Genomic DNA, 22,143 nt, shown 5'->3' on the forward strand with positions numbered 1-22,143 from the left:
GCCACGGCTCACTCGGCGGCGGCCTTGCAGGCTCGCTTGTGCTCCTCCCAAGCAGCCGTTTGGCAATCCCGGCTGCGTGGAGCAAGCACAAGGTACAGCCATTGGCATCATCGTCATGAGCAGCGCTCAGCCATGACACGCTACATGGGGGCCTCCTGGTCCACCACACCATTCCTCCCTATAGCGTTGCCATCCTCCCACAAGACAACAAAGCAGGCCTAACCTGCAGTACTGCGCCTTTTTGCAGCAGGCACAGCGGCGCATGTCCGGCGCCTTCTCGCCGCAGCCATCGCAGGCGCAGCGGGTGGCGGGGTCGGAGTTCTCGCGCTCCGCCCGCGTGGCGATGCGTGCCTGCTGCACTGTGCTGGTCGGGCCCGCCCCGGCCCCCTCCAGGCGCCCGCCGCTGCCGGCCCCGCCGCCGCTGCCAGCCTGCAGCGTGTACTTGAGCAGCGCGCGGGCGGGCGCCACCTGGGTCTGCGCAAACGACAGCGAGGCCTCCACGGTCTGGGCCCAGCGCTCAGGCAGCGCCGCCGTGCACCTGGCCTGCGCCGCGCCGGCTGCAGTGCAGGAAGGCCGCACCCAGCGAGTCGGCCGCACCCTTGACCAGCAAGAAGTCGCTGCCAGACTGGCGCGCCAGCCTGAAGGCGCAGAGGTAGCGGTCTGCCAGCTCGGCATCGGCCGTCGACTCCTGCTGCCGAGAGCGCAGCGCCAGCGCCGCCACGGCGTGGCTCTGCGCCACCTCTGGCTCCAGGCGCAGCAGCTCCTCGGCGCACCGCTCCTGCCCCGCCAGCGCCTCGCCCAGCTGCTGCGCGGACAGCGGCGTGAAGCCTTCCGGGCGCAGGTTGGGGCGGCGCTGCAGCGTGGCGGCGGCATACACCACCTCGACCGCGTGGCGGCAGCAGGCAGCCTGCAGCTGCTGCGCCGTCAGCAGCGGCGGCCGCCCGCCGCTGCGCCTCTTGGGCTGGCTGGCCACCAGCGCCGCCAGCTGCTGCCCCACCGCGGCGTGGCACCCAGGCTCTGCCAGCATGGCGGCTGCCTGGGCGCTCCGGCACGCTGCTGCGTACAGCTCCGGGCCTCTGCCGGTGGTGAACAGAAACAGCACAGCGCCCAGCTCCGTGTGGTCGTCATCGCTGGCGCTGCCGCCCGTGGCAACGCCGCCGCCGCCGCTGCTCCACTTGGTGGCGGCGGCCTTCCATGGCGAGGCAAAGACCGCCATGTAGATCTGCAGCGCCTCCTCCCACTCGCAGTCAGCCACGGGCAGGTGTGGGGTCAGGTACCGTGCCCTGCTGACTTTCGCGGCACCGAGCAGCAGCTGCTGGCGGGCGACGGCGGGGTCCTTGAGCGTCGGCCGCCCCTGCCGGTCCAGCGGCAGCATCTGCGCCACATCCCGCAGCAGCTGCACGGATTCCACGAAAGCAGCGACGTCAGGGCTTCGCTCAGCCTTTGGAACCGCTGTTGCACGTTCAAGCCTGACAGCAAAGCTTTGTTTTTCGGCCTCCATGTCGCGAAGAGACCCAGCGCAGGGAAGGACAGGCAGCGCAGGGACCAAATAAGGGGAGCATTTCAAGTGGGGTCCCAATGTTGATGTTGCGCTGCGCTGTGCTGCGCTCCCGACTTCGCTGCCACCTCCATTCTGCTCCATCTGTGCCTGCACATATGAGCCAATTCCAGCTCATCTGTGCCAATTACAGCTCCCATGACATGAGATTGTCTGAGGAAAGCATCACAGCAGAAAACAGGAACTGCATGTCATTGAGGCGCCGTCGCCGGCTGCTGGCGGTTGGTGGCTGCGGCGGGGATGGCCACCGGGTTGGTGTTGAAGAAGCCGTCGGGGTCAAACTTGGCCTTGACCTGTATGGGAGCAGCAAGTAACGGGGCGTGAGTAGGAGGGGCAGCTGGCGACCCCTGCACATGTGCACCTTCCCCCCCGCCCGCCCTCATGCGCATACCTGGCGCAGCCAGCCCAGGTTGGGGCCATAGTAGGACCAGAGGGGGTCGGGGGATGCCTGGTCGTCAATGTAGTTGATGTAAGCTGGCTGGCGAGGGAAGAAAGGGGCCATCTGTCTCTGTATCTGTGCCAGCGCTGGCGCCAGTAGCGGCACGTCTGCCTCGCGGCGCACCCGTTTGGCTGCCTTCATGAAGTAGAGGGCACGGCGCCAGGGGAAGGCGGTGTCGCGCTGCCGCCGCCGCCGCACAGCGGTCTGCAATCAGGCTCAGAGGCGAGAGCTGTAGCAGCAAGGCAAGGCGATTGCGTCATGGTGTGGTGCTGCACATAGTGCAGCCTCTGAGCAGTCGCCACAGCCTCCCCCACCTTGAGCCCCGTGGACAGCACAGTCACGGTAGCGTCCGTCTTCCTGAGCACGGCGAATATGGCGGGAAAGGCGCGGCGAGGCAGCGGCTTGAGCGCAAACCAGCTCTTCTCGGCGAAGCCTGCGGGGCGGCGCCCCACCATGTAGTCGAAATCAAGCAAGGCTTGCAGGGAGCTGTTCCTGGCCTTGCTGCCCGCTGTCACAACCATGGCCTCGATCCAACTCAGCTCCGACGTGCTGCCCTTGGGGAGCTGGGCGCCTGGCAGCCAGGGGGACTGCAGCACGCCCAGGCGCGCCAGCTCCTCATCGAGGGCGGCTCTCCTGCAAGGCAGCAAGGCCGGGGGGGCAGATCAGCAGGGAAGCGCGGCAATGCGCGGCACCATGTGCTGCCGCGGTGCCTGCTCACCTGCCCGGCAAAAAGGCGACCACTGAAACGGTGCCATCAGGCTGCAGATGCAGCTCGAACAACAGCTTGCTGCTGGCCGAAGGCAGCAGCCGGCTCTGCCAGTGCACCAGAAAGTCCACGGCATGCGCCGCAGCTGCAGCAGGACGACAGAGGAGTGAGCTGGGGCGGTCAAATGGACGGCGTGACTGCTGGTGTGCATCAGCGCAGGAGCTGGCAGCACGCACCGATCTTAAATGTGGCCAGCGAGAACAGCGCGGGTGCCTGGTGCAGGCGGAGGCGGAACTCGGTGGCGATGCCTGCAAGCAGAGGCGACCAAGAGTCAGTGGGGCTGTTGCCTTGGGGGTGCGCAACCAGCCACGCGGCCAACATTGCTTCCAATCCAGGTGGTGGCTTGCGCAGCAGCCAGCCTCGAGCCGCCAACCGCCTGCTGGACGGCCCATCCCACGCACCAAAGTTGCCTCCCCCGCCGCCGCAGGAGGCGGCAAACAGGTCTGCATTCTTCCCCCTGCTGGCTGTGACCAGGTCGCCGTTGGCATCCACCATGGTGACCGACAGCAGTTGGTCGCAGGCCAAGCCATGCCAGGGGGTCAGGAAGCCGTAGCCGCCACCTGCGGCAGCGGCGCACCCACGGCGGCAGTGTGGTGGCAGCAAGCGGCTGGTGGAACGGAGCGGCAGATGCGGCCCGCATGTGCCCCACTCCTGCCTGCCGTTGCTCACCCAGGATGTGCCCCCCCACTCCCACGTTGGGGCAGGTCCCCGCCACGGCGGCCACGCCCGGCCCAGCCTGCTTGTAGACATGATAGTAGAGCTGACCCAGGCGCGCCCCGCCCTGCACGCCAGAGCCAGGCAGCGAAATGTGGGGCAGGGAACAAATGGGCAGGAGCGGCGGGCTGGTGGCAGGCGCCGTGCCTCACCTGCACCCTCACCGACCGCCTGTTCTGGGCCACAGTCACGCCGTCCAGCTCAGACAGGTCCAAAGTGAGAGTGCCGGGCCGAACCGAGTAGCCCAGAAAGCTGCCGCCGCCGGACCGTGCGGTGACCTTGACCCCCGCGCGCTTGGCGCAGCGCACCGCGCGGCCCACCGCTGTGGCGGTGCGCGGAAACACGACCGCCAGCGGCACGGTGCGGCTGTGCACCGCGCTCCACAGCCTGCCCCCGGCCGCCTCTGCCAGAGCCGCAGGGGAGGAGCCGTCCACCAGCCGGGCATCCAGCCGCAGCAGGCAGCGACGCAGCGCTGGGGTCAAGGCTGCCGCCTGCACCGCGTCTGGGGTTGGCCGCGGCAGCGCCACGGCAGGTCGCGCCAGCAGCCCGAGGGCAGCTGCGAGAGCGATGGCAAGCAGCCGTCCTGCTACGTGGTGGCAGGCCCTCATCCCCGGCTGCAGGCAGGCAGGCAAAGGGTGGCAGTTGGTCCGGGAGCGGGGGGGCGGCCTGTCTGCCGCCTGACCGGTGTGGCGCCGTGGCAACCCCGGGGGGGGGCTGCCTAGTACTGCACATAGCGCACTTCTGACGTGCCTGCGGTTTCTATAAACCCCTATGGGCTGCAGTGGCAGCAGGGTCTCCGAGATGCTAGATGCGTTGGTCGAGGTTTCGGAGCCAACAGGCTGCTGGCTAGCAGTGCCCCAGCAACACTCAATCATCAATGGGCCCGACTCCGAATCAGGCGCGGTGACCTGAATGGCCTGCCCATGTACCGCCTCGTACCGCGGACGCAGGCGGAAGCGCACACTGCTCTCTCAGGCCTCCCCTGCAATGTGTGAGACATATCAGGCATCTGGTGGATTTATCTGTTCCAGCCAGCTGGGTGGCATGTCCCGATTACGGCGCCCCGACTTGCCGGCATGCGCCACGCTGGCGGCGAGATGGTGGCATAGCCGGCCGCAACGGACTCACGGCCGGCTGTTTTTCAAGCTGGATCGCTTGGATCGACCTGTTCACATTGTTTCTGCTCCCATGTGAGAGGAGCAAGCAAAGTTGAACAACAACATTTGATGTCTGTACCCTTGAGGCTCTTCTGCCGAGCATTTTCTACGCAGCGGGCCATGCGTGCCATCGGGCAGGCCAGCAGCGCTGCTTGCCCGACCGCAGAGTGCCGCACTCTCGGCAGTGGCGCTCGGCAACACCGCACACTTGATGGGATGAGGCACACCAGGCACCTGTGGACCAGACCTGGTGAGTGGGATTGCTGCCGATGGAATTCCTATGCCGCCGCTGCGGCCGCCCACGCCGCCACACAAGGCCACCGCCACACGAGGCCTCACTTCGCCTGCCTTTGCCTGCATCCAGGGGTCCTGCTTGCATCGGGCAGCACGAGCCCAAGCGCTGCAGCGGTCACACCCGACACTAAGGTTGCAGCCGCCATCTCTGCAGCCTGCGAGCAGCTGGGCAAGCCGTTTCCGGCAGCCGCGGTGCAGGCGCTGGAATCAAACTGGTACAGCACCGCCGCCGAGCTAGCAGCGCTTCCCGAAGAGACGGCACGCAGCCTAGGGGTGCCCCTGCGCCTCAAGACAGCTGTTGCCGACATGCTGTCAAGCAGGAGCGCTCCGCCGACAGCAGCACCAGCAGCGGCACGAGGGGCAGCAGCAGCCGTATCAGGGCAGCAGCAGGCGGCGCAGCCACCTGGCAGCGCCAAGGGCTTCTTGAGCTCAGCGATGCAGTATTTTGGCAGCCTGATGCAGCCAGATGGTGCGGCTCGTGATGAGCCGCCAGCCGCTGCCCGTCCAGCCAGCCAGCAGCAACCCGCTGCAGCCGGCAACAGCTTGGATGGTGCCAGCCGCCAGCCACCAACCGCCAGCCGCAGCCGCCAGCGACCATCAAAAGTAGCCCACCGCAGCAGCTTGGATGCCGGGGCTGTGACGGTAACAGCCACATCTCAGGGCAGCAGCAGCAGCAGCAGCAGCAGCCTTGAGGAAATGGCGAAAGCAGCAGTTAGCAGCAGCTTGAACAGTGCTGATCTGCCAATGGCATCGCTGCCTCAGCACAGCAGCAGCAGCAGCCTTGGCAGCACGCTCCCTGCCGTCATCTCAGGCGAGGTGAGCTGGGCAGCGCTGCCGATCGAGGAGCGGCGCAGCCAGAAGATGGCGCGGTTCAACAACCCCTTCAGCAGCGCGGAGAAGGTCAGCAAGCGCACGAAGCCAGAACGCTACGCCATCTCGGTGCGTGCTTGCGGCTGTTGGCCCCTGCCGTTATGATAACCTGCATTGTCGGTGTTCTGCATCATTGTTTCATCATCAACTCCCTTGACCTTCAATCAATGCAATCAGCTGAGGCTGGCTCATTCTACTGCGTCGTGCCGTGCTGCATCATGCTGTGGCGGCGCAGCTGGCAGAGATGAGCCCCGCGCTGCAGGCCGAGTTTGCCGCCTTCCACCGCTTCTGCACGGTGCGCTTCTTTGGAGCGCAGTCCGAGCCCATCGCCGAAGTCACGGCGGCCAAGTATGCCGACCACCTGAGGTGTGTTTGTGTGGAAGGGAGGTGTAGTTCAAGTCATGCGCAGTGCCATGTCCTCGGCGGCCTCATGCTCATTCTGCCAGGTGCTGCCAGACGCCGCCAACCCCTCCCTGGCTTGGCTGTCGCCCGCCTGCAGGGGCATGCTCGGGTACGTGCACCGCGAGCGAGGCGTGCCGCTGGACGCCCTCTCCTTCTCCCAGCTGCTGCCGTCGTCGGAGCGGGAGGGCGTTTCAGTGGTGTTCGACTACATCCTCTGGCTGCATGCGGCGCGCAACATCTCTGTGAACACCGAGGGCCTGGTGGTGAGTGGGGGGTGGCGCTCCCTATGGGCATAGTGTGGTGACCTTGAACCTGCTCTGCTTGTGAGCCGCTGAGGGTCCATGCCTCGTCCTAAGGGTCTATGCCTCATCCTATGCTGCGCTGCTTTGTCTCGCTGCGCCCGCAGGTGCGTTCAGCTGCGGCGGCAGCCAAGTTTGTCTACCACAGCAAATCCACGGTGCGTTCCTCACCTGACCAGGCATGAAGGGCAAGAGGAAGGCAGGCCGTACTGTCCAGCCATCACCTGAGTTGCCCTGCTGCCGGCCCCCCCTTGCCCCCGGCAGGTGAACCCCGGCCGTGGGGAGACGGCCTATAGCGACCTGGGTGTGGTTAAAGAGCTGGTGCGTGCCGGACAGCAGCAGAGGTGGCTAGTCGTCAATGCACAGTGTTTGTCGGCTGTTCAAGCAGAAGGAATGTCAGCTGCAGGCTGCTGTGGCAGCGGCGACAGCCGCAATGGCAGAGGACACGCTAGCAGGCTTGTGTGGGGCAGCCCACCGGTGCTACAGTGGCGCGGCACCCACATGCCATTGCTTCATGCCATGCCTGCTTGTGCTGCAGCGTGCCATGAGCAATGCAGCCAAGCGGCAGGCCAAGGTGGCGCCACGTGTCTCGGGTGGGTGGCTGGCAGGCTGGCAGCATACACACTGTGGAACATGGACAGAAACTGCTGTGACCTTCTCATCATTGCATGTGGTCCACGGCTGGGCTGCCCGCACCTGACGCCTGATGTGCCTGCCTGCTTGCGCCCTTGGCTGTCTTCTGTTTCTGATGCAGACGAGGAGAAGAAATGGCTGGACTGGCCAGAGTATCTGCAGGTGTGCGCCGAGCTGCGGCTGGAGTGCGCGGCTCGGGATCCAAACGGCAGGCACCGCAAGCCCTCTGCTGTGGCCTGGAGCCTGCAGCGGTACCTGGTGTTTAGCATCCTGAGCTGTGTGCCAGATCGCCAGGCAAGGACCGTCCGCTGCCTGCACACCACTGTGTTCTCCCTTTGTAAGGTGTGTGGGTCCTGCACTGCCCCACCTCCCCTGTTCTCACTCCACCCTAGTCCCGCTCTCGTCCCCTCCTGCCTGCAGCGCACTCTGCGGGAGCTGGAGGTGGGGCGCACGCTGGTGCGGGACCGCGAGGGGCGGTGGGTCATCCGCCACGGGCCACAGGACTACAAGGTGCGGTGGGCAGCCAGGCCCTGGTTGAGCCTGCCTGCCAGGCGCCCTGCTTTGCCATGCTGCCGCCAAAGCTGGCTGCCTGCCTCAAAAGCGGTGCTGGCGCTGTGCTCAGCTCTGCTGTCGGCCCCTGCGCAGACGGGGCGTGCCTATGGTGAGCGCCCGCCGCTGGCCATCGCGCCCCACATCTATCCCGAGCTGGAAGCTTACATGGACAAGTGGCGCGCCTGCCTGGAGCCGCGTCACAACTTCCTGTTCACGCAGTGAGTACTTTAGGGGGGGGGAGCAGAGGAAAAGGATGCAGCTGGCAGAAGCTGCATGCGCGGGAAGCCAGGCTGGCTGTGCAGGCATCACGGTGTGTTGCCGGCCAGCTGTCGTTGCTCCCATCAGCCCGGCCCTGCTTGGTGCCCCTATCACCGCAGGCGCAACGGCGAGCCTCTCAACGAGAAAAGCCTGTACAAGCTGTTCTGGACAACAGCGTATCGGCTGACAGGCAAGCGCACCAACCCACACCTGGTGCGCGACAGCATCGTCACATACCTGCGTGGTGGAGATGCCACGGAGCGGGAGCTCGAGGTGAGTGCCGGGGAGATGCTGGTGTGTTTGTATGCAGCACGGTTCCAGCATTGCCGCGCACGTGGGCCTGTGGTACCGTGGTTTCGATGTCGCCTGTCCCGCCCACCCTCACGCTCCGTCTCCTGCCCCCCTCCCCGCCCAGGCCCTAGCGCTGTACATGGGCCATTCAGTTGAGATGCAGCGAGGAGTGTACGACCGCCGAACCAAGGAACAAAAGGTGCCAAGTTTGGCTGTTCGCTCATCGAGTTTGTGGCTGCCATACTATTGAGGGCAATCTGCCTGCCCTCACCAGCGTCCCTGCCGCCGACCTGCAGGTGGAGCCGGCGGTGGAGCTGCTGGCGGAGCTGAACCGCAGGGCCATGTCGTCGGCCAGCAGCGGCAGCGACAGTGAGCAGTAGGCCATGGGGAAGACATCCACCCCTGCGTTCACGGCTCTTTAGACTGTCCGACTTTAGACTCTTATTCGACTCGTACTCTTAGAAGCCAATTGGCGCCTGTGCGTGGCGCCTTGCCAGCTCAGCTGTTCGTGCCGCCCTACGTGATGGTTCCGCAACTGTAGTCCGTGGAACCATCAATCACTGTAAAGCGCTCTGCTTGCACACTGTGTGCAGCTGTGAGTGCTCTGGCTGGTGCTCTCCCGTCCTGCTGCTCCAGTGTGCGTCCACGTCTGGCTTTCCCACGTTCTCTAACCTCCTAAGCAGCCCATCATGGCGCCTACCAGGGCCTTCGACGTGGTTATTTGGGGTGAGGTCTGGTCCCCTCTGTTGCGGAAGTGAGAGGCTGGTCACCAGCGCTGCTAAACCCCTAGCTGAAGCGATCGCAGTGAATTGGCAAGCGCATTGTAATGCGCTGCCCAAGCCCCGCTGCCACCCGCCGCCGCCGCCAACACCGCCGCCCACCTGACTATCCTGACTACTTTGCAGGTGCCACTGGCTTCACTGGCAGGCTGGTGGCGGAGCACCTGGCTCGGGACTATAAAACTGGAGTCAAGTGGGCGATTGCGGGGCGCAGGTGGGGCGAGGGGCAGATGAGCAGCACGAGCCAATATAGACCGGTTGGTCTGCTTGCTGCTCACTTTGACTTTGATCGTCTTGCGGCCATGCAGCCAGGAGCGGCTGGAGAAGCTGCGGCTGGAGCTGAGCGAGCAGTATGGCAGCGAGCTGCAGGAGGTGCCCATCCTCATCGGGGATTTGAAGTCCCAGGTGAGGCTTGGGACTTCCCAGGGAGGCGCACGCCTGAAACCGGGAACCATGGTGCCCGCTGTCTGTCGCGTAAAGTTTGTCGCCACTCATTTCGCTGCCTGCATGGGCGGCCCATGTGTGTGCAGCCCAGCCTGGACAGCATCGCATCCCAGACCACTGTCATGATCTCCACGGCGGGGCCCTTTGCGCTCTACGGCACACCCGTCGTGGATGCGGCCGTGCGCTCCGGCACCCACTATGTCGACATCACGGGTGCGCTGCTGGCTGCTACCAAGCCTGCGTGACGTCGGGCCGGGCCATCCCAGAAGCGGCACTTCTGCGCTGCTCCCTCTGGCGGGCCGGGTTGCGGCGGCCAGCAATTCGCTGAAGCCGTCCCGCCTGCCACTTGCTGCACGCTGCCCCGCCCCACTTCTCGCCACCAGGCGAGGCCCCCTGGGTGTCCAAGATCATTGCGGCCTATCACGAGGAGGCGGCGGCCAAGCGGGTGCGCATCGTGCCCTGCTGCGGCTTCGACTCCACTCCCTTTGACCTGGGCGCGCTGCTGGTGATAGACCACATGCGCAAGCAGCTGGGCAAGCAGCCCGCCAAGGTGCTGAACGCGGTGATGGGGAGCAAGGGCGGCGTATCGGGTGGCACCATCGCCAGGTGAGGGGTTGCTACAAGCTGTGCTGGCTGCTGGTCCCGGTGCTGGCTGTGCGGTGTGGCGTGTGGCTGCTGGTGGGGCTGAACCCTGTCCAGCCTGACGGCGCCTCCCCGTGTTGTGTCCGAATGCCTGCAGCGGCATGAACGCCATCAGCGAGATGAACAGCAACCCCGCGCTGAAAGGTGGGAGCAGTGCAGACATCATCTGCGCATGAATGGCTTGCCCCCATGCTGCGGTCGCGCGATGCTGCCGGTGGCTCACTTGCTTCCCTGCTGGTGCCTGCTCGCCCTGTCGCGCCCCGCCTGCAGCCTCTGCCAGGGATGTGTACAGCCTGGTGCCTGAGGAGGCGCACGGCAGTGATGGCGAGTTCTGGGGCGTGGAGTGGTGCCCGGAGCTGGGCAAGTATCTTGCACCCTTCGTCATGCAGGTGCGTGGCTGGTGTCTGAAAATCCTTGGTTTTGGTTCTTCTTCTTGTTATTGTTGAATGTTGTTGTGTGGTCGTATGTTGTCTGGTTGGTTTGTGCTTTGAAGCATCGATGTGAGGAGGTTCTGCAAGCTACTCCAGTCCAGTCTACTCTGCGCGTTGTTCTGACCCTCCTGCACTGCGCCACTTCCCTGCCGCAGGTGGTCAACAACCGCGTGGTGCACCGCTCCAATTACCTGAACAAGTACGACGGCGGCAGCAGTACACTGCGGTACCAGGAGGCGGTGGCCGCCAAGTCGTGGCTGGCCGCCAAGTCGGTGCAGCTGGGCACGCTGGCGGTGGTGGGGGCCATGGGCCAGAGCTGGATGCACCCGCTGCTCAAGAAGCTGCTGCCGGCGCCGGGCGAGGTGCGGGGAGGCGCATCGGTCGGTGGCTGCGCCCAGGTAGCTGGCGTGGTAGAAAGGCCCACAGCGTTTCCCTCTGCTTTGACAGGCATTCCTGGCCCTTCCCCTCCCCACTGCCGTGTTTTGCAGGGCCCCAGCCGGGAGACGATGATGACGGGCTACTTCAAGAACAGGGTGGTGGGCTGGACCAAGGAGGAGGGCGGCGCGCAGCCCAGCGTGGTGCAGGCGGAGGTTGCAGACCCTCACAGAGATGGGGGGTACTGGGGAACCAGCAGAATGGTAAGCGGGGCCGCTGGGTGGCTCCTGACTCTGCTTCTGCAGCTTGGGAACGCCCTGGCCCACAACCGCAACCAGGCAGCCATTCAGAGCATGCGTTGCGGGGCTGGCTGGGCCTTGCGGGTCGTTGCCGCTCGCCTATGCCCGCCGCCGCCCGCCGCCTGCTGTGTCTGCAGCTGCTGGAGGCGGCGCTGTGCCTGGCGCTGCAGCAGCAGGAGCTGGATGCATCGCCAGAGGTGCTGAAGGGCGGCGTGCTGACCCCGGCCTCGGGTGAGCTGGCGGGGCCCGGTGGTCAGGAGCGCCAGCCTGGGCAGCTGTTGTTGTTGCCACGAGGATGAAATATTGTTCAGAAGCACTCAAAACGCAAGCCCACTCATGCCATGGCTTTCTGCTGCTGCTGCTGCTGTGGTGCAGCGATGGGCATTTTCCTGGTGGAGCGGCTGCGCAATGCTGGCCAGACGTTCAAGATCTTGGAGGGTGGCGCCAGCACGGCCTGAACAGCAGGGCTTCCCTCAGGCTGATGGCGTGCCACAGCTATCATGTGATGATGGCAGCGGGACAAGCAGACTGTACAGACTGCACAGCAGCGACTGCTGGGCATGAACGAAGCCTTGCATAGCAGCCTGCTTCAATTTATTCCGCCCCTGGTGTTCGCTTGATTGTTCATTGCCCATCGGCGCCGATGCCGAGGTTGAGTAGCAGGCGCACTGTCTAGTTTTTGAAAAAGCTCTCCATCCATAGGCTGTATCACAGCTCGGGAGTCGCGGGAGCAGACACTGGGGCAGCAGACGCGCCAGGCGGCTCGCTGGGTATCCCCTGCTGCCCGCTGTTCCTGCTGCTGACATGCTGCCAGAAGCGCTGCTCCAACTCACAATCGTAGAGACCTGCGAAAGCAGCAACAGGAGGTGGTGTCAGGGCCATGCTTGGGGAGGACCACGAAGGGGCCAGTCGGCCTGATTGCCAGCTGCCTGCCTGCTGCGAGGCCGGCTCCCTTCTCCTGACCCCCACATGCCCCCACACGCAGGGCGACCAACACACCGCCGCACCCGCCCACCTGCCGTGCTCTCCCCGCCGTACTCGTTTGGCAGCACATCGGCATCAATCCACTCCAGCATTGCCCGCGCGGCGCCATCAGCATCCTGCACGCACATGCCACCCCCAATCTTGCCTGGGTCGCGGCAGTGAGAGGCGCGGCAGCGTCGCCAACAGGAGGGGAGGGGCCCCACCTTGATTGAGAAGAGCGACATCAGCTCCCGCGTGTTTTTGTCGATCAGTGGCGACACCATTCTCCACACCACGCTCCACCAGCTGGGCGCATTGATCAGGAAGGCCTTGTGCAGGCGCAGCGGGTAGTGCAGGTTGAGCAGCGCACCTGCCTTGCTGCAGATTAGGAAAACAGGGGAGGTGATGTTCGAGGTACATTCTATGTAGCTGTAGCTTGGCGCGTTTGCACACCGCGCTGGCATGCAGGGCACCCGACCTGATGAAGCGGAACGCCTCGCCCGCTGCGTCGCTCATCTTCAGTCCCGACAGGTCAATGATGTTGACGCTCTTGCCTGCAAGGCGCCAGCAATCGACAGGCAGTGACTCGAACAGGTGTCCGAGCGGGACAAATGCCCACCCAAGCAGAACGTTCCCCAGTGTCGCACTGCGTTTTGAAACAGCCGCGCACCTTGCGGCAGTGGGCGGGAGTCCAGAACTTTAAAGTAGAAGTCGAAGCAGAGCATCAAGTGGCGAAGCAGCTGGTCCTCTGTGACGCCTGCAGTGGCAAAAAACGATCAAGCCAACTCAGTGGCAAGGGTCCAAGGACCACCAACCACCACCACCAGACAGTAGAGCTGCAGCGGCAGCATAGGTTGCGCACCATCTGCCCTCAGGGCATCGTACGATTGCTTCCAGACCCCGTAAGAATCCAGCTGCAGGCCAAAGCAAGGGACCTCAGCTGAGCAGCTTTCGGCAGCTACCAGCACACAAGCTATGGACAGGCCTCGGGCCCGGAAGATTGCAGCTCACCGTGACCAGACAGTCCTTCTTCTTGCTCCACCCCAGCACCGCGTGAGGGTAGCGATGCTTGATTTGCTCAAACTGCAGCAGGCGAAGTGGGAGGGCAGCAGGATGATGAAGCCACACGGCGGCACATACCAGCGCAAGACAGGCATGTTTCAAGCACAAACTGGACTTGGGGACCTGACATGCGGTCACCTTGGGGTGCGGCTGGTCGAGAAGTCCCACCATCCCCTGCTGCCGCCTCCACTCCTGCAGCAGGACACCGCACAGGTGAGCGAGCTGCAGGCCCGCAGATCAGGCAGGGCCAGCAGGAGAGACGGCAGAGCACCAGAGTGCAGGTGCATGTGCCAGCATCATGGAGCGGCAGGCTCAGGCGGCAGCGGGCAGCCACGCACCACACACTGCTGCAGGGCCACATATGCTTTGTTTGGCGAGCTGTAGCCAACCAGAAACCTCTGCGCCATGTTGTCATCCAGCACATCGGGATGCTTGCCCACCAGCTGCCTGCAGGTAAACAGGCACGGGCATAGGTGGAAGGCAGTGGGCCGGGTGCAACCAAGAGGGGAAATGGTTTGGGCAGAGAGGTGGATTGGGGCAGCAGAAGTTGGAGGAGCACGGCCGCAAATGCAACGGGCAGGGGTGGCGGGCGCTGGGCCAGCCAGCAATGGGGTTGCATTGCCATGGGATGGCACAGGCTGCGCACCTGAACGACTGTGGCAGCTGGTCCTCGGCTGCCCCCCTCCTCTCGCCTTTCCTGCGGCCCACAACCCCCGCCTCGGAAGCCACCTGCTGCACCTCGGCTGCCGCCACCAGGCTGGCCTGGAGCAGCGTCAGCGTCCAGCCGCCTTCCTCCGCAGTTGCCTGGGGTCGCTTGGATGCCAGCCTGTCGGCTTGCATCCGCCTCACCACCAGCGCCGCCGCCAGGTTGCAAACCAGGAAGGCTGCCCACCGCGCCGCTGTGCTGATTGCAAACAGCTGCAGCCACGCCGCCAGGACTGCCGCAACAACTGCCCACACCATCGGCAAGTGAGGCTGCGCCGCGGCCTCGGTAACCTCTGGTGAGACCTGCTGCAGCAGCAACAGCAGGTGTGCGTCAGGTGACATCCGCCATTCTAGCTGCAGTTGGAAACGTGGCCATACATTCTGCTGCACCTACGCCACAAGCTTACCGGGGCCGCGCCGCCTGCTGCGCCCTCCCCTTCGGTGTCCTGCTCCCCTTGCTGCATGCAGGCCTGCAGCTGCACCCGCAGCGGCCCTTCCCAGCCAGCAGCCACCTCAGCTGCTCCATCCCCCTGTCTGTGGAGTGGCTGCGCCTCTGCCACAACCAGGGCCGTCCCCTCCCTGAATCCTTCCATGAGCTTCTGCATGCTGAGGCTGGCGGTGGCGGGTCCCAGCGGCATGAACAGCCACACCACCAGCACAGGGCTGCTGCCGGGTGCCCCGTGAGCAGCCTGCTGGACCCAGCGCGCAGGCACAGCGATGTTGCTGCCCCAGGTGGGGGCGGTAGCCAGCACCTCGGCACCTGCTGCCGCGGGCGCCGCCGACGCACCACCCCCCGCTCCAGCCGGCTGGACAGTCACCAGAGTGGGCGCTGGCGCATCGTTCAGCGGCAGGCCTCGCGCAATCCACTGCGGCAGGGGGAAACGGGTACATGGGGTGGTTGTGTGGCAGGCATGGCGTGGCCAGCATCCAGCAGGCCGCAGCACCCCTCCGCTGCCAGGCCGACCCACCGCACCTGCACAGCGGCTGCCAGGCGCTGCCGCGCCGCCTGCAGCTCCCCCACCAGCTCCGCCGCTGCCGCCTCGTCGACCACGCTGAGGACGCAGGAGCGGACCATGGGGTCCTGTGCAGGCAGGGAGGCAGGGGGCCAGCAAGCGTCACTGGCACTGTTGCGGCAGGGCATCTCTGCGAGTTGATGCCAGAGCACTCGCTGCGGGCTACTGGCTGCTCCTTGCTCTGCCCAACCACCCTGGTCTCGGCTCCTGCCACCCCACTCCGTCCAGCTCACATGGTCGGGGTCTGTTTGTTTGCCGCGGTTGATTGCCCACGGCATCAGCAGCAGACGCTCTGCGGCATCACGTGAAGGCGAGGAGGCAGGCGAGGGCAACCTGTCAGCCGGCAGGCGGATATGCCCGGAGATGCCCGGCTGGGAGCAGTGCCTGGGATGCATGCGAGGGCTGTCGGCCAGCCCCCGGCCGGTCTAGCTGTGTGCCCGCCCTGCCTGCTTTGTCCATGAAGCGCGTGCTGGGGTGCTGGCGGCGGAAAGCGACGTTCACGGCAGCGCCCGCCTGCCGCACATCCACAATCTGCGGCCAGGCCAGCCCCACGGGCACAACGCGGAGCGGGTGAGGGCACTGGAGGCGGCCAGCGGCAGCAGGCCCAGCATGCCGTTTGGCTGAGTGCCGAGCAGAGCGGCAGCCCGGGCCGGCACCAGGGCGACGGCTCTCCTCTACCTGGGACAGCGCAACTCCCAGCGTGGCCAGCGCGCCCTGCGGCAGCTCCTCCTCAAAGGCGACCCCGCTGGGCGGCGCCGCCTCTGCGGGCGGCGGCGCCTTGATCCTGCTACTCATCGACATCAGCTTGACCAGCTTGCGCCCATGGACCACCGACGCCTCCACCGCCATGGTGGTCATGGGCGGCAGCCAGGTGATGGACTTGGCGATGAAGGCGGGGAGGCCCGCGTCAGGCTTGGCCGCCGGGTCGCTCAGCCCGCTTTCGCTGGACCGCATGAAGTCGTCGGAGCGGGTGGCATAGAGCCGCACATCCTGGGACGACAGCATCAACAGGTAGGCCCTGTTGATGAACTTGCGGGCGAGGCGAACCTGTATACAGGCGAGGATTGCGGCCGGGCTGAGGCGGGGTCTGGCGGTGCGCGGGCGCCCGGCGCCAGCGGGCAGTGGGCGCCAGGCGCCGGCGGCCGGCGGCTCAGCGGCTCATACGAGCGGTGTTCTGGCGCGCACCGCCGCACGTGGCTTGCAGAAAGGCAGGCGCCTAGGCAGGGTTTCGGAAAGCAGCGTGCCGGAAGGTCCTCACCTCCTCATCCTGCAGTTTGGCTTCTCCTTCAGACGCTCGCACTTTGAATTTAACCACACAGGAGTAAACGGGTCTAGAGGAGACATCACAATCGTCTTTGCTCAGGGCCCCCTCAGGGGGTCTGGACGGCATCCCCATGCCGAGGCGACTGCTGGCATGCATCGCAGAAGAAGCAGAAGAAGTGGTTCGGGGGGAAGATGCGCCGACCGTCCCAGCGCGCCAGCAAGGCGCGGCGCCGCTCATGTGCCGCCAATTACAGAAGAACAATGGGGATGAGCTGGGTTGGGTCATTATTGTAAGAACGTAAACAACAAAACCGTATACACAATCGGATCAGAGCAGGAAGTTGTCGTAGGAGCGGATCTGGAAGATGTCGGGGCGGAAGTACACGTCGCGCAGCGTGGGGTACTGGTCTCTTTGTCCGGGAATGTGCTGGAACCCAACTATTTTATTGTTTCCCTGCAGCGCGTGTCATAGCACACGTGGGATCTCAGCGGTGAAGCGCAGGAATTTCTCTCCCCAAAGGGCTGAGCTGAGCCTCCACTCCAGGCAGGCACCCTGCACAGGCGCCAGCCACCGCCCTGACAGCACACTCACCACGTATAGTGCTGGCCATCCCTTGTCGGGGCTTGCAGGCGAGCCGTAGAACACCACATCGCCGGGCTTTGCGTTGGCGGTGCTGGCGGGCACGGTCAGGATGCCAGGAGAGCCGTACTTGGACACCGCCACCTGCCGGCCCTGGCTCTGCGCCACGCCGATGTTGCCCTTGATCCACACCGTCGGGATCATGTTTCGCTGTGTGATGTAGTCCCGCCCCTTCCCAGCGGCCGCCCAGAGGAGCCTGCACAGATCAGGGGAGCGGTTACATTAGAAGTGGACTTGTGCCTGGACCGCACGCGACTCGGCTGCCCCCCATTCCTGCCAATGCATGTGCACATACATCCGCAGAGCGGGGCTCGGCTGGCTGCCCGCCTTGCAGCTCCCTGCTGCGACTGACCACACTACAAAGCTGAGCCCGTCGGCATGCTTGGGCGCCTTGTTGGGGCAGATGCGGCCAGTGATGCCCGACCACTTCAAGCTGTGATCTGTGGTGTAATTGATGAGCGGCTTGTTCTTGGCCAGGTCTCGGGCTGCCTTGGCCAGCCCCTGCCTGCCCAGAATCAGCGTGACGCACTGCCTGTTGTCCGCTGCAGTGCAGAAGCGGGGCAGTGGCGGCGCAGGGTGTGAGCAGGGTGCCCTGCACGGCGGCGGCGGCAGGTTGGCAAAGCAAGGACAGCAGCGCCTGCAGGCAGACGCTGCGACGGTCGCCCGCCAACCACAACAGGAATCCAGCACCCCTGGTCACTCACGGATGCGGCACAGGATGTCCATCTTGAGGCCGTTCTCATCGGGGCCCCCCACCCCAGACACCTCCCGCACAGTCGCGTTGTTCTTGCCCCAGGGCACCGGGAAGAACTTGCACACATCCGGCTTGGGGTAGCTGTTCGTCTCCCCAAACCACACCGCGCCGCTGGGCCGGGTGATGCGGCACGGCTCGTTCTTTGCCACTACGGCGGCGGGGTTGCTGTACAGGCAGGCCGTGGAGGGGCGCCAACCCAGCCGCATGCCCTCCTCTTTGCACGTGCAGTCGTAATTGATATTGGCCTCGACGTCTTCAGGCTCCCCTATGAACGGCTTGAACATCTTCACCTTACACGTCCCTGAGCTGGCGTTCCAGGTGCCTGCGGCATGGGCCAGGGCACAGCGGTGGGCAACCAGCGGCATGCCGCACCAGGATCCCAGCGGCATGAGGGGCACGGATGCTGCAACCACGCACCAACGGGCGGCCGATCCGCACTGAAATCCCCCAGGCCAACCACGAAGCTCCCCTGGCACCCCACACAGCAGCCGCCACCCACCGTAGCCTCGGATGAAACCGGTTTCATCGTAAGAGCAGACTGTCCTGCTGGCATTGCCTGCCTTCCCGCTGGGAGTGACGGCGAACATGCCATAACGAGAGCAGGTGTAGGGGCAGTCGGCGCGGCCAAAAGGGAGGGTGACTGCGCGGGAAGCAGGGGCCAAGAGCGTTGCGTGTCAGCAGCGCCAGCGGCACACAGCTTGGCAAGCGGCATGCGTGCAGGAGGGACGGGCACAGCGGGCCGACTGACTGCCAGGGCTTGAGCTGCCCACAAGCACACCAGGATGCGATTGCCGCCCCAGCTTCTTACATGCTTTGGCGCCCTCCAACCCTGCCAGCCGCCGCCTGCCCGCAGGAGCAGCAGAGGCCAGGATGCAGCCGACCTGCACCTTGTATGTGCCGCCCACTCCGTAGGCCTCGGCCACCGGGGCGCCGCCCGGGCCAAAGGGCACCTCTGAGAAGTAGCAGGTGGAGTTCTTGAAGGTGCCCAGCTGCCAGTCGCCGCCGCCCACTTTGGTGACGCGGCAGACGGCGGGGTCTTGGGCAGCGGCTTCAGGGCCCGACGCGCACAGCGCATTTTGCTTCCATTGTACGGTGGTGCTGGGTTTGAGGCAGCCACACCGGTAGTTGTCAGAGTGCGAGGTGCCGGAATCGGGGTAGTAAAAGAGGTTCCTGTAGCGGCAGTACCCGCCGCTCTAGGTGCTGTAATAAAACTGCTCGCCCTCCTGGACGGCGTGGAAGAAGGCGCACAGGAATTTTGTATTGTTGGCAGCGCCAGAGGCGGGCACTGGGAGCAGCCCGCGCTTAGCGCACTCGGCGGTGCAGTTGATGTGGCCCCGAATGTTTTTGACTGCAATGGCAGGAGGGCAGGGAGCAGGGGGGTAGGCACAGCGGGGTATGAGGCACAGGAGCATGCTGAAAGGGAACGCAAACAGCAGGCCACCTCACCCGCCGGCACGAAGGCTTCATTAAGCTTGCGTGAGGGGGGGTGGTTGGAAAGATCCAGCTCGCCAGTGGGCTGCGGGCGCGCTGCGCTCCTGCCCACAGCGGCCAGGAGGCAGAGCGCCAGCGTTGCCAGGCAGCGCATCGACATTGGCGGGAGCGGCGGCGGGTGGGAGGCGGCTTGCGCCAGGCCTGCAGGGCAGGGCGCAGGGTGAAGCGTCGGCGTTCAGCTGAAGGCTTTCTGTGCTGAGTACTCCAAGATGCTGGGCGACTGCAACAGTACAGCCGCCTTGCACGCCTCCCGGTACTTCCCGGCGCTCACGATCCTGCGCCTACTTGCCTGCTACCGCAGTTTTGCTAGAGTGTGCCTCTCGCGGAACAAGCAGGCCAACGCTGTGGCCGCGGCTTTCACAGCTAGCAAACAAACGAAAGCACGGGGCCGCTGGGCACGCAGCGCTTTAGTAAGGAAACTAGGAAAATAGCGAGTGCAAGCTTGTGGTAGAGCACAAATGCCGGGGCATGGAGCTGAGATGGGCAGTCGGCAGGTGCCAAGAAGCTGCAACATGCCTTCCCGCCAGAGGCTTGCACAGTAGATGGTGGGAGGAGGAGCGCGCTCCATTGACGTGCCGCACTTGCCAACCCAGTTGCATGTGCACCACTTATGGAGTGGCTGCGAAAGCTGACTGCGGCTGACGCAAAAGTGGCAACGCATCGAAGGTACGAGTCGTACGACGTGCTGGCGCCAAGCGCTGAGCGGCCCGACTGCCAAGGCCCACAGACACCTTAATCAGCAGATGGAACTGCACTGCAGGCTTGAGGAAGCAGACTGTGCCTGCGGCGGCCTCCTGGCCGCTGCGAATTAGTAAACAGCAGCTGCCGCCACAGAGCCGCCTTGCCGCCACACCCGCCGCCGCCAGCTGGGCCTGGCTGCCTTCATGGGCTGGCGCCTCGCCCCTCCTGCCGCTGTCTGGACGGCCCCCCTACCCTCATGGGTTTCTGACCGCACGCCCCGAGCGCCGCTACACCTACCAACGCCCCAGGATGCGGGAGGAGGCTCCCCGCGGCGCGTCCCGCACCATAGAGGTGCCTGGACAGAAGAGAGACAAGGTGGGGCGCCGCCAGCAATGCCGGGGGGGGGCGGCAGCCCGGGTTTCGAATGATGTGCGGTCGTGTGCGGTCATGCAGCAGCTCCTGGAGGCCACGGCCGCGTCCTCAATCGTCCCTGCAGGCTCAGACGCTGCTGAAGGACCAGCTGGAGTTTGTGAGGCAGAAGCAGCCCGATGGCACCACGCGCTACACGCTCAAGCCCCTGGAGGCCGAGTTCTCCTTCGACAAGGGCTTCTTCATGTTCATCCGCGCCATCCAGCTGCTGACCCAGCAGAACAAAGACACCACCGTGGTGCGGCGGCGCGCCGTTACCGCCCGCCCGGCGGTTGCCCCAGCAGCAGCTCCCGCAGCTCAGCAGCAGCCCAGAGCAGCAGCAGGGCGTCGCGGCTGGGCCCTCCTGCCCTCGCCCCACGCGTCAAGCATGCGCTGTGCCCGGCCGTGCGTGTGCCGCAGGTGGGCCTGGCAGGCCCCTCTGGCTCCGGCAAGACCGCCTTCTCCGAGAAGATCAAGTCATTCATTCCCGGCTGCGCCCTGCTGTCCATGGACAACTACAACGACGGCACCAAGGTCATCGACGGCAACTTTGACGGTGCGGGGCGCCGGGGCCTGGGGCCTTTGGGTCGGCGGTGGCTGCCGCGACCGCCAATCGCTCATTCACCAGCCGCCCCGCTGCCCGCCTGTGTTGTGCCTGCACGCCGCCCTCCACACGCACCCCACACACGGCTCCCACCTGCCCCTGATTCCTTTCCTCTCCCAACCCACCGCACATCCCTGCCGTGCCCCCCACCCCACCCCACCCCACCACCACCAGACCCTCGCATCACCGACTACGACACGCTGCTGGGCAACATCCGGGACCTGAAGGAGGGGCGTGCCACGCAGGTGCCCATCTACGACTTCAAGGAGAGCCGCAGGGTGGGGTACCGCACGGTGCAGGTGCCCGACTCGCGCGTCGTCATCGTGGAGGGCATCTACGCCCTCAACACCCGCCTGCGCTCGCTGGTGCGCGGGGCGCCGGGCGCGCGTGGAGGGCGCGCGGGGGCGGCGTGGCTGTGCGGCGGCTGTGGGGCATGGAGCGGGAGGCGTGGGGCCAGGCGTGGCGGAGCTGGCCCAGCCACAGCGGCTGCTGGAGCGGTGGTGGGAGCGGGAGGCATCAGGCCTGCGCTGTCGCTGCCTGCGGGCCCCGGCCTGGCACCCTGCCGTGCCTCCCAACCGTGCTGCTCCCCACCGCCACCCACCTCCCGCTCCCTCCACCACGCCCGCAGCTGGACCTGCGCGTCAGCATCACCGGCGGCGTGCACTTCGACCTGGTCAAACGTGTGCTGCGGGACATCAACCGCTCGGGGCAGGCGCCAGAGGAGATCATCCAGCAGGTGCGGGCGGCGCGCTGGGCCCCGTGAGCGGGTGCCGCCCCACCTGGCTGTGCCGCCGGCTGGCTGGCTTTGAACCGTGCCCCCTGCCCCTGCCAGCGCCTGCGTCCCTGCTGGTTGCACTTGCGCCTCCCTCTTCCTCCCTCCCACCCACCCGCTGCTCCTGCCTCCCGTCCTCCCTCCCGCCCCTGCCCGCCTGGCGCCAGATCAGCGACACTGTGTACCCGATGTACAAGGCCTTCATTGAGCCCGACCTCAAGGCCGCCCACCTGCGCATCTACAACACCTTCAACCCCTTCTCGGGCTTCATGTCCCCCACCTACATCCTCAAGTCGGCGCGCCAGGTCACCAAGGAGGACGTGTGCAGGGTGCTCAAGGTAGGTGGTGGGATGTGGCAGTGGCAGCACTTCCAGCGGGAGTAGGGATGGCAGGAGCGGCGGGCGCAGCATGCTCCTGGGCCCCCGTGCCCCGGTCTATCTTTCCTGTGGCCTTCCACGCTGACACCACCCAGTGCAGCTCGCACATGCCAGCCCAACCCCAATGGCTGACGGCCCGGACCCATCCCAACCCCCTCCTTCCGCTGCCCGCGCTCGTACTCATTGGTGAATGGGCGCGCCGAGTTG

General features: G+C 65.4%; 5 protein-coding genes across 5 annotated transcripts in view; 3 read left to right on the top strand and 2 right to left on the bottom strand.

Moving 5' to 3' along the window:
• Positions 1–1,749: 1,749 nt before the first annotated feature.
• On the bottom strand, positions 1,750–4,085 carry CHLNCDRAFT_135038 (hypothetical protein; the record flags this gene model as incomplete). Its single annotated transcript, XM_005847153.1, has 8 exons — positions 1,750–1,851; positions 1,950–2,201; positions 2,312–2,630; positions 2,716–2,848; positions 2,940–3,011; positions 3,165–3,323; positions 3,433–3,544; positions 3,630–4,085. 8 exons carry the CDS (start codon positions 4,083–4,085, stop codon positions 1,750–1,752), a joined length of 1,605 nt encoding a protein of 534 aa, XP_005847215.1.
• A 765-nt stretch (positions 4,086–4,850) lies between these two features.
• Positions 4,851–8,613, top strand: CHLNCDRAFT_135039 (hypothetical protein; the record flags this gene model as incomplete). The annotated part of the gene is made up of 14 exons (XM_005846947.1): positions 4,851–4,884; positions 4,999–5,397; positions 5,740–5,867; positions 6,034–6,164; positions 6,298–6,463; positions 6,607–6,657; positions 6,764–6,820; positions 7,038–7,092; positions 7,254–7,390; positions 7,553–7,642; positions 7,778–7,902; positions 8,062–8,215; positions 8,358–8,432; positions 8,530–8,613. 14 exons carry the CDS (start codon positions 4,851–4,853, stop codon positions 8,611–8,613), a joined length of 1,686 nt encoding a protein of 561 aa, XP_005847009.1.
• A 309-nt stretch (positions 8,614–8,922) lies between these two features.
• On the top strand, positions 8,923–11,661 carry CHLNCDRAFT_135040 (hypothetical protein; the record flags this gene model as incomplete). The annotated part of the gene is made up of 11 exons (XM_005846948.1): positions 8,923–8,959; positions 9,139–9,226; positions 9,321–9,417; positions 9,543–9,669; positions 9,840–10,062; positions 10,196–10,242; positions 10,369–10,487; positions 10,685–10,891; positions 11,018–11,167; positions 11,341–11,434; positions 11,579–11,661. The coding sequence occupies 11 exons, from the start codon at positions 8,923–8,925 to the stop codon at positions 11,659–11,661; spliced, it is 1,272 nt and encodes a 423-aa protein (XP_005847010.1).
• Positions 11,662–11,816: 155 nt separating this feature from the next.
• On the bottom strand, positions 11,817–16,371 carry CHLNCDRAFT_58122 (expressed protein). The gene is made up of 15 exons (XM_005847154.1): positions 16,205–16,371; positions 15,625–15,993; positions 15,393–15,477; positions 15,180–15,238; positions 14,907–15,014; positions 14,341–14,799; positions 13,875–14,239; positions 13,567–13,675; positions 13,178–13,249; positions 13,029–13,080; positions 12,837–12,923; positions 12,645–12,720; positions 12,391–12,544; positions 12,219–12,303; positions 11,817–12,048 (listed from the first exon to the last, which is right to left on the bottom strand). The coding sequence occupies exons 1-15, from the start codon at positions 16,364–16,366 to the stop codon at positions 11,912–11,914; spliced, it is 2,379 nt and encodes a 792-aa protein (XP_005847216.1). The 5' UTR covers positions 16,367–16,371; the 3' UTR covers positions 11,817–11,911.
• Positions 16,372–19,704: 3,333 nt separating this feature from the next.
• Positions 19,705–22,143, top strand: part of CHLNCDRAFT_52890 (hypothetical protein) — a gene marked incomplete at both ends in the record, with an annotated part of 4,574 nt that continues 2,135 nt past the window's right edge. Inside the window, 7 exons of the mRNA XM_005846949.1 lie at positions 19,705–19,760; positions 20,084–20,150; positions 20,272–20,442; positions 20,604–20,739; positions 20,962–21,152; positions 21,416–21,523; positions 21,727–21,897. Coding sequence (XP_005847011.1) covers positions 19,705–19,760; positions 20,084–20,150; positions 20,272–20,442; positions 20,604–20,739; positions 20,962–21,152; positions 21,416–21,523; positions 21,727–21,897 — 900 coding nt within the window. The remainder of the gene's footprint in view (positions 19,761–20,083; positions 20,151–20,271; positions 20,443–20,603; positions 20,740–20,961; positions 21,153–21,415; positions 21,524–21,726; positions 21,898–22,143) is intronic.

This window comes from Chlorella variabilis, assembly GCF_000147415.1.
Source record: "Chlorella variabilis unplaced genomic scaffold CHLNCscaffold_12, whole genome shotgun sequence".
Lineage (NCBI taxonomy): Eukaryota > Viridiplantae > Chlorophyta > Trebouxiophyceae > Chlorellales > Chlorellaceae > Chlorella > Chlorella variabilis.

Excerpts from the sequence above, each read along its gene's own strand:
- CHLNCDRAFT_58122 (XM_005847154.1), bottom strand. The coding sequence starts at position 16,366 with ATGCATGCCAGCAGTCGCCTCGGCATGGGGATGCCGTCCAGACCCCCT. Across the intron at positions 15,478-15,624 it reads TGGGAGTTGCGCTGTCCCAG|ATTGTGGATGTGCGGCAGGC; the intron begins GTAGAGGAGAGC and ends GCCTGGCCGCAG. Across the intron at positions 12,049-12,218 it reads CGGCGGGGAGAGCACGGCAG|GTCTCTACGATTGTGAGTTG; the intron begins GTGGGCGGGTGC and ends CTGCTTTCGCAG.